At 50.9% G+C, this 10,194-nt stretch overlaps 1 protein-coding gene across 1 annotated transcript in view; it reads left to right on the top strand.

Moving 5' to 3' along the window:
• Positions 1-8,064: 8,064 nt before the first annotated feature.
• Positions 8,065-10,194, top strand: part of LOC142917312 (cyclin-J-like) — a 6,673-nt gene continuing 4,543 nt past the window's right edge. Inside the window, exons 1-2 of the mRNA XM_076061942.1 lie at positions 8,065-8,175; positions 9,462-9,633. Of these exons, the coding sequence (XP_075918057.1) occupies positions 8,077-8,175; positions 9,462-9,633 (271 nt within the window). The 5' untranslated portion in view covers positions 8,065-8,076. The remainder of the gene's footprint in view (positions 8,176-9,461; positions 9,634-10,194) is intronic.

Raw genomic sequence — 10,194 nt, 5'->3', positions numbered from 1 at the left:
GAGTGTCGCTGTCTTCCTGCTGTCTCTACAGCTGCCGTGACGAGTGTCGCTGTCTTCCTGCTGTCTCCACAGCTGCCGTGACGAGTGCCGCTGTCTTCCTGCTGTCTCCACAGTTGCCGTGATGAGTGCCGGTGACTCCAGGTTGTCTCTGGCCGCTGCTGGAGCTCACAGGAACATTCTGGTGAATCGCTTTTAGGGGGGCTCACCGGTGCTCTGTGTACTACTATACACTGTACACTACTATACACTGTACGCTATACTATACACTGTACGCTATACTATACACTGTACACTATACACTGCACACTATACACTGTACACAATACTATACACTGTACACTATACTATACACTGTACGCTATACTATACACTGTACACTATACTATACACAACTATACACTACATTACTATACACTACACAACTATACACTGTACACTATACACAACTATACACTACATTACTATACACTACACAACTATACACTGTACACTATACACAACTATACACTACAATTACTATACACTACACTACTATGCACTACATTACTATACACTACACTACTATACACTACACTATACCCTACACTACTATAAACTACAGTACTATACGCTACTATACACTATGCACTACTATACACTACAATGTAATATACACTACTATACACTACAATCGGTCCTGGGCCTCCCCTAGGTTGACTCAAAAGAGTAGCTGGTGTAGCGGTGTGTCGTAGTAAACAAAGCCACTGGGGAGACAAAGGCGGTTCGGCGTGGTGCTGGCCACCCACCCCCTCATGTGCCACAGTGCCGGCAGCCTTGATAGGTGCTTCTCTTCGCTAACAGCACTTGCCCCTATAGCCTGCCGTGGCTACACGGGGGACCTTTGTGTCTGTGTGAGTGATGACATGTGGCTCCGTGATTCCTCTGTCCGCTGGGATGCAGCTGAAGCCGGTGCCTGCGATGCTTCGTCTGCTGCAGTCGTTCGGTGTCGAGGGCGACACATTCACGTGGGAGCAGGTGGGTCCCATCACGACCACCAACACCATCATCATCTGCGTGGCTAGGAGATGTTGACTACCTCGCCTGGTGTACAGGAGGTCGTGGGACCCACCATCATCATTATCAGGGTGGCTAGGAGATGTTGACTACCTCGCCTGGTGTACAGGAGGTCGTGGATTCCATCGCGAACCTGACACCTGCTGTATAATTTGGATTTGCAGGATTATCACACATGGCTACGTGCGGTGCGAAAGAAGTTCAACATAGTACAGACGTTACACTCACCCACCCACTCACCCAACCACTCATTCACTGACCTACTCACTCAGCCACCCACTCACCCAACCACTCACCCACTCCATTTACCCACACACTAACACTCACTCATCCAACCACTCACTCATCCACTCACCCAACCACTCACTCGACTCACCCTCTAACCCATCCACTCACCCTCTAACCCATCCACTCACTGACTAGTCCATCTCTTCCGCCCATGCCACTAAATCACTGATCCACCCACCCACTCACTGATTCTCTCACTGATCCACACACCCACTCACTCACCTACTCACTCACCTACCCACCCACTCACCCACTCAATCACTCAACCACCCACTCACCTACCCACCCACTCACCCACTCAATCACTCAACCACCCACTCACTAACTCATCCACTCACTCACCCACTCACTCACCCACCCACCTACTCACCCACTCAGTTACCCACTCGTGTGTGTGCATGCATGCGTGTGTGCATGTGTGTGTGTGTGTGCGTCCCACGTAGGCGCACCACTACGTGGGACAATACATCAAGCGAAGACAACTTTACGATGTAGAGAGGCCGTACCTGGTGAGGTGTGGCGGGGACCCCCTGGGGGAGGTGTTTGGTGTGGAGGGATTCTCACTCAGAGATCCCAGGTGAGGGAGATACAAAGAGGGTGGAGAGAGAGTGGGTGGGTGAGTGAGTGTGGGTGAGCGGATGAGTTATTTAGTGAGTGAGTGGGAAGGCGAGTGGGGGCGTGAATTATTGAGTGGATGGGTGAGCTGTTTAGTGAGTGGGCGAGTGATTGAGTGGGTGAATATTCTTTGGTTCTTTTACTAAAGTCACGTAGATAGAAAAATTATAATAAAGAAAGTGAAATAAAAATAAACAAGCACAAGAGAGAGAGGGGTGGAGAGAGAGAGAGGGGCGGGAGATAGAGCCTGCATCCAAACGCAGCCTGGATCTCCCTGTCTCTCTCTTCCAGACACTCGGTGGCAGCGCTGTTCGTGAAGTCATTCTCCATAGTGACGGCCGACAGCAGGCGAGGTGAAGTTCCCCTCCCTCCTCCTCACTCCCTCCCTCCTTCTCACTCCCTCCCCGGGTTCATAGCGCGACGTAGCACTAACTACTACTACACTACCGCTACCCATATACAGTCACACACTCACACACTCACACATTCACTCACTCACTCTCTTCTTTTTCTTCCCCTTCAGCCGGTGCCAACGTCACCACCACCTCCACCACTTCCTCTCCATCTTGCGCTCCAACCGGTGGCGGTGCTGTTGGTGTTGGTGGTGGTGGTGTGGGTGGTGGTGTGGGTGGTTGTGGTGGTGGTAGTGGTGTGGGTGGTGGTGGCGGTGGTGTGGGTGGTGGTTGTGATGGTGGTGGTGTGGGTGGTGGTGGTGGTGTTGGTGTGGTTGGTGGTGTTGGTGTGGGTGGTGGTGTTGGTGTGGGTGGTGGTGGCAGTGGTGGTGGCGGTGGTGTGGGTGGTGGTGTTGGTGTGGGTGATGGTGGTGGTGTGGGTGGTGGTGTTGGTGTGGGTGGTAGTGTTGGTGTTGTTGGTGTGGTTGGTGGTGTGGGTGGTGCTGGTGGTGTGGGTGGTGCTGGTGGTGTTATCGTGGGTGAGTGCGTGGTGTGCCGGAGTGAGCCGCGTAGCTGCACGTTAGTTCACGGCGACAGCGGTCACCTTGCCACGTGCCGCCGCTGCGCCTTGGAGCTGCAGCGGCGTGGCATGGCCTGCCCACTCTGCCGCAGGGAGATCCACTCTGTGGTGCACACGTTCCTGTCCTGACACGACACACAACAGACACACACAGACACACACACAGACACAACAACAACAACCGCCATTCGCCACTAAGTGGCGGTGACGTCACCACGACGCTTGTGCCAGGCTATGTGTACCCTGAGGCAACGTGAAGTGCAGAATGTCCGCTGGCAGGTCACAGGGCAGACCCAGGTGCCACGGGTCGACTGACTGAGATGACTGGCTGATGCACCACCTGTGCCTCCTACTGTGCCAACCTGCTGTGCTTTAGCCACCCGGCGCTCCGCTCGTTCTGAGCGTCGCTCCTCCGCCCTCCATTGTTGTTGGAGTGCGACTACCTCCAACTGCCCAGTAGCATCCTTCACGAGCCTCCTCCACAGAGGCCGATCTTGACACCGCTGGTACCAGTCATCGGCAAGTCCACTCAGCTCCACGTCCTCCTGTACCACATCACTCCATTTCTTCTCTAACCCGTGCCGCACCCGCTTAGCCCCCTCAATCCGGCCGAACAAAAGCTGTTTCGGCATGCGGTGGCAGGGCATGCGGGCTACATGACCCAGCCATTGCAGCCTTGCCCACTGGAGGAGCTCACCGATGGGACCTTGCCCAGATCTTTCAAGGATTTGTGAGCTCCTCACACAATCCAGTCTGGTTAAACCCAGGATGGATCGTAGGCAGGCCAGCTTAAATGTTTCTAACCGGCGAAGATGTTCCATTAGGGGGGTCCACGTTTCGCAAGCGTAGAGAAGGGAGGGAATGACCGTGGCCGAGAGGACCTGAAGCTTAGTGCGGAGCGACAGACCAGGTAGCTTCCACACAGCGTTACGCAACCGATGCAAAGATATTGGCGCTCGACTGATTCGGAGGGAGACCTCTGCTGTTAAACTGGAGCCAGTCATAAGCACACTGCCCAGGTATGGGAAACTCTCCACTCTCTCCACAACTGCCCCATCACCGATTGGGAGTTGTGGGGGTGGAGTGTCCGATGGTACAAAATACACAGACATACACACACAGACACGCACACACACAGACATGCACAACAATAACAACAACTGCCATTCGCCACTAAGTGGCGAATCGCGTCACCACGACGCTTGTGCCAGGACATGTGCACCTTGAGGCCACGTGAAGTGTCGAACGACCGCTGGCAGGAGGTCACGGGGCAGACCCAGGTGCCACGGGTCGACTGACTGAGATGAGATACACACAAAGAGACACAGAGAGACAGATACACAGACACAGATACACACAGACACACACAGACACAGATACACAGAGAGACAGAGAGAGACAGATAGATACACAGAGAGCGTTTGTTAATTTATGTCTCCTTAAGGACAATTTAATGTTCATGTTTTTACCTCAGAATGTAAAAAAAAATGTTCCTCGTAATGTTCAAAATATTTTTTTGTCTACCTCAGAATGTTTATAAAAAAATTAACCTCAGAATGTTATTTTTTTACCTCAATGTAAAAAAGATTTGCTTTTACCTCAGAATATAAAAAAAATGTTTACCTCAATGTAGAAATTCTATTTTTTTACCTCACTCGCACTCTTGAATGCGTTTATTGCCGTTTAATATATTAAACTTTTGCACATTTAACCTCATCGTTTCCTGTCATCACTTTACGAGTTCACCGTGTGTGCACTGTGTGTGTGGGGAGCGTTGGTGCGGCAAAGCAAACCCCTCCAGTGAAGGCCCCCCGTGTGGCCTCTAACAGACTGTAGGGGCAAGTGTCTCTTAGCAGCTCGCAGCAGCTGCGAGCACCGTCACGACAAAATTATCTTACATCCACGTTCACCCTCTGTGAATATTCACATGCACGTGGGAGACGCGCTAACCCATCCCTAGCGATCCGAGCGGTGCGTCTTAAGAGTGCGAGGAATATTCTCCTGGCCGCTCTAAAGCCGTTGCCACGTGACGAGCGACCTGACGGAGCTGCTTTCACTTGGTGCAGGGCAGGCCGCTCGCGTGGACCAAGATTGGCACAGCAACTCAGTGGGGGGCCCCCTTACACCCTGGTGGCAATACACTTAGTTTAGTTTTACTTAGGGTCTCTGTTAGTGTGGGTCTCTGTGGGTATCTGTGTGGGTCTCTATGGGTCTCTGTGGGTCTCTGTGGGTCTCTATGAGTATGGGTCTCTGTGGGTCTCTATGAGTATGGGTCTCTGTGGGCCTGTGTGGGTCTCTATGAGTGTGGGTCTCTGTGAGTCTATGTGGGTCTCTGTGAGTCTGTGTGGGTCTCTATGAGTGTGGGTCTCTGTGAGTGTGTGTGGGTCTCTATGGGTCTCTGTGGGTCTATGTGGGTCTCTATGAGTATGGGTCTCTGTGGGTGTCTGTGTGGGTCTCTATGAGTATGGGTCTCTGTGGGTGTCTCTGTGGGTCTGTGTGGGTCTCTATGAGTATGGGTCTGTGGGTCTATGTGAGTGTGGGTGTCTGTGGGTCTCTGTGAGTCTATGTGGGTCTCTATGAGTCTCTGTGGGTGTCTGTGGGTCTCTATGAGTCTCTGTGGGTGTCTCTGTGGGTCTCTATGAGTCTCTGTGGGTGTCTCTGTGGGTCTCTATGAGTCTCTGTGGGTGTCTCTGTGGGTCTGTGTGGGTCTCTGTGAGTCTGTGTGGGTCTCTATGAGTATGGGTCTCTATGAGTCTCTGTGGGTCTCTGTGAGTATGGGTCTCTATGAGTCTGTGAGTCTGTGTGGGTCTCTGTGGGTCTCTATGAGTCTCTATGGGTCTGTGTGGGTCTCTATGAGTATGGGTCTCTATGAGTATGGGTCTCTGTGGGTCTCCCCCCCCCCCCCCTTTATCCCCTGGCCGTCGCCTCCCCCTCGGGTGTCGGCCACGCCCACACCTCATCCAATCAGGAGTCCCTGGCTCACAGATGGCGCGTCACCTCCAGCTTCCGGCGCTCAGCAGCACTTCCGGGGCGTAGAGAGTCCTGGGAGTCGGCGGCTGCATCACGTGACGACTCCCACGTGGCTGCGTGCTGCCCGCTCCGGCCGTAGTTACCGTGAAAGACTTGAGACTTGCTGTATTAAGACTATATCGTGACATATTGAGGCGTTAAAACAATCACGGTTTGTTACTTGAACGATTTCCCTTCCCGCCGTGTAATAATGGACAGTGTTTGGTAAGACTTTGTTTTGTTTTTCATCATAACGGGACACATTTTTTACATTATTCCACATGCATAGCGGGGGTAGGGTGTGAGCTTGAGACGTTTGGAAACCGGTTTAGCATGAGCACTTTTAAGATTTCGTCAATAATGTAATCGGTCTTGCTCAAGCAAACACATTATGAAGTTTGCACACGTGTCAATAACAAATGCATTTTTTTTACGCATGGGAAAATGTGTTGTTTTTTTTGTTGCAAAAAATTGCAAATGTTTATTTTCCAAGTGTTGTGAAAATTCTGCCTTTATTCTTAATGTTCTGTTGAGCACGAAGTGCCCGTGGGTATAACCTGTGGTAATCTCCATATATATTATAGGCAAAGTTGTGAATGTGTGTGTTGTCTGTACTTCTCCACATGCAACAAACTGGAAATTTGCCATGTGGGTACTTTCCAGACTGTACACCGTGCAAACATTATACAAATACATTTTATTTTGTTTGGGGGGGGGGGAGCTCAATAATGCATTTATTTTTTGCACGGCAAGTGAGCTGTGACGTCAAATCTGTCACGTGAACACTTGTGTGCACCCAGCACGTGCCTGTCCAAGTAATAAACTCCACTTGTGTGCACCCAGCACGTCCCTGTCCGAGTAATAAACTCCACTCGTGAACACTTTTGTGTACCCAGCACGTGCCTGTCCGAGTAATAAACTCCACTCGTGAACACTTGTGTGTACCCAGCACGTGCCTGTCCGAGAAATAAACTCCACTCGTGAACACTTGTGTGTACCCAGCACGTGCCTGTCCGAGTAATAAACTCCACTCGTGAACACTTGTGTATACCCAGCACGTGCCTGTCCGAGTAATAAACTCCACTCGTGAACACTTGTGTGTACCCAGCACGTGCCTGTCCGAGTAATAAACTCCACTCGTGAACACTTGTGTGTACCCAGCACGTGCCTGTCCAAGTAATAAACTCCTGAGCACGAGGCGCGAGCGACGGACCAAGACATGGACAGAAGCGAGTGGTGGCAAGGCGAGTTGGCAGATGACATCTACCGCGTCCTTCGAGAGAAGGTATCCGCCTCTCTCATCAATAGGCCTCCTACACGCAGACACAAATCCTACTAACTGATTTACACGGCACGTACGTTCGAGTGCTCGACTCGCAGCGAGGAGGTTGCAAGTTCAATCCTGGCCAGCGGGTCCACCCGGACCCCTATCTCTCCGGGGACTATAACACGAGCGACACGGTACCTTGTGGAAGAATAAAAGTGGCTGTGCTTTGGAGCTACGGATCTCCACACCTCGTGGTTTTGTTTCATCGTAGGCTGAGGACTACCGAATGAGTTCTTCGCCATCTTTCACTCGCTTGGACAGGGAGACAATTTGGCCGTGGGTTTTGTCACTCTTGGTTTGCGTGACGGCGACAATTAAATGCTGTGGCCCACCGTAACCGGGCGCGTCGCCTCCTTAGACCCCCAGAGTAATCTATTATCGTTTCAAAACACCTCTTGACCTCTTGACCCAACTCCACAGCGTCCCAACTGTCCTCCCAACCCCCGCGTCCTCGTTTTTTTTCCCCCTCGCAGGAGCTGTCGCTGCCTCGGTTTTGCGCACGCTCGCCCCAGCTGCACCTCCGTCGCCACTTCGTCGACCTCCTGGCAACGCTGAGCGAGCGCCTGCAGCTGAGTGTGGCCACGCACCACCTGGCCATCGCAATGTTAGACGTGTTCATGGACCGCCACGACATCACCGTCCGCTGCCTCTACACCTGCTCAATCTGCTACCTCATTATAGCCGGTCGGTCAATTGCTCACGTGACCCACCCACCCACCCGATCACTCGCTCATCTCTCGCTTGCACCCTTGGTCGCTTGTTCACCGTCGGCATGCGTGTCCCTGACACCCTGCGCAGCCAAGTTCGAGGAGATGGATGAGCAGGTGCCACGACTGGACTGGGTGAACCGGCTGGAGGTGATGACCAAGCAAGGGCTGAGTCTGTCCAAGGAGGAATTGCAGCAGACGGAGGTAGCTGCATGCCCCTATTAATTCGGCATGCAATGTTTCACCCCAGAACCGTTCTGTGCATTGTCATGATTCAAGGTCACGATTTGATTCAAGAAACCAATTGTTTTGTCTTGTTACTTTACAATCTTACTCTGTGGGTCTGTCGGTAAAGTCACGTAGATGGAAAAATAATTTAAAAAATCTCGACGTTTCGATGGCAACACAAGCAGTCGTCCTCAGGTGATTGCTTGTGTTGCGATCGAACCGTCAAAGACCCAAAGAGTATGAACACATCATCTCTGTTTCATGCCAACTAATTATTCTGTAGACAATTTGAATGTACAGCCCGAATTTGAATATAGAAGCGTGTCTTCTTACTAGATAACAGGAAGGCAAAAGCTGCGGAATAACATTACCACAGCAGACCTGACAAATGAACGTGGAGTGGCGCTCATTTATTTGCACGGCGCTGGAACAAGTGCAGGAAATTCTCCCTTCCTATGGTGGAGCTCAGTCTCTCCATAAAACAATCACCCCGTGACGATTTGCTTGCGTTGCGATCGGAATGTGATATTTTTTATTATTTTTTCAATCTACGTGGCTTTACCGAAAGACCCAAAAGAATATGACGGTCATTGCATTTACCCGTGCAGACGAAGGGCCGAGTTGACTCCTTGACCAGACATTTGAACTGTTTGCGAGCCATGCACCAACCCAACTAGTTAAGCAACCATTGGAAAGATGTTCTAAATCGAACTAAACATTAAACTAATTTTCAATGGTACAGTATATTTTTCAAGTAGTGGTACCCCAAACTTTCGCAGCTCTTAAATTCCCTTTTCACACCATCAATATGTAAACTCCCCCTCCCCCCCGCGCCAAACGGCATGTTCACCCGCACGTACACCACTTCTATGCTAAGTCGGCCAATCAAATGCAAATTTTTATGCTAATTCCTTTGTCAAGGCACCTTGTTTCCTCGCACACAGCTTAAATATCCGTGATCTGAGAGTGGCTGTGTTTCACTCCAGCGCTGTCCTCGAGACAGCCTGATCCCTTCACCTGATGAAGGCCGCTTGTGTTGTGGCCGAAACGTCGTGATTTTTGTTGTTTTATTTTTTACCTACGTGACTTTACCGAATAGAACCAAAGAGTATGGATCCTTGCAGTCACGAAAGCTTTAAATCTAGAATAGTTAAATAAACCCTCCAGGCAACACACAGCAGCGTGGCGGACTGAATGCTTTACGCAGTGGTGGCAGCTGTGCCGTGCCAGCCCACTCTCCCGTCTGCCTCCCCCCTGCACAGTTCCTGCTGCTGTGTACACTCGACTGGAACCTGTGCACGCCCACAGCGGCGCACTTCGTGGACTACTTCCTGTGGCTGTCGCGGCGTGAGGACGCCCCGGCTGGAGGCTCGTCCTACCGGCACGCGTACACGACCAAGTACACGGCCCACTTCCTTCAGCTCGCTCTGCAAGGTGCTCGCAGAGCTGTAGAGGAGCGTTTCGTAGGCACCGGCCTTGCAGCGCTAAGGTGACCAGCGACAGAAGGGGCAGTGCCTGAAACGTCACCGAATATATATTTTTTTTGTCCAACGTCGGAATGTTGATATTCTTAGCTCTTTCGGTAAAGTCACGTTGAAGGGAAACAATAAAATAATAAAATGATATAAAACTATAAAAATTCTCACGACGTTTCGACCATAACACAAACGGTCGTCATCAGGTGTGTCGGTTTGCATTAATTTATTTATTTTTAAACAGTGTTTTTATTTATTAAAAAACGTCAGCGCCACGCGCAGCGATTTGGCAGTTTATTTAGAAGGACTAGTCCATCTATGTTCTGAAAAGAGGGGGGAGACGAAAAATTAATGTATCTTGTCTGAAAGCCACCGTAAGCGTGAACAGGTCTTAATTGATTGTTCACGCTTACTGTGGCTTTCAGACAGCATACATTAATTTTTCGTCTCCCCTCTCCTCTTTTCAGAACATAGATGGACTAGTCCTTCTAAATAAACTGCCAAATCGCTGCGCGTGGCG

Source organism: Petromyzon marinus, unplaced genomic scaffold (assembly GCF_048934315.1).
Source record: "Petromyzon marinus isolate PM22_M1 ecotype Great Lakes invasive population unplaced genomic scaffold, UKy_Petmar_22M1.pri1.0 PM_G_Scaffold_45, whole genome shotgun sequence".
Taxonomy (NCBI): Eukaryota; Metazoa; Chordata; class Hyperoartia; order Petromyzontiformes; family Petromyzontidae; genus Petromyzon; species Petromyzon marinus.
This window is presented reverse-complemented; position numbering and strand designations above follow the sequence as displayed.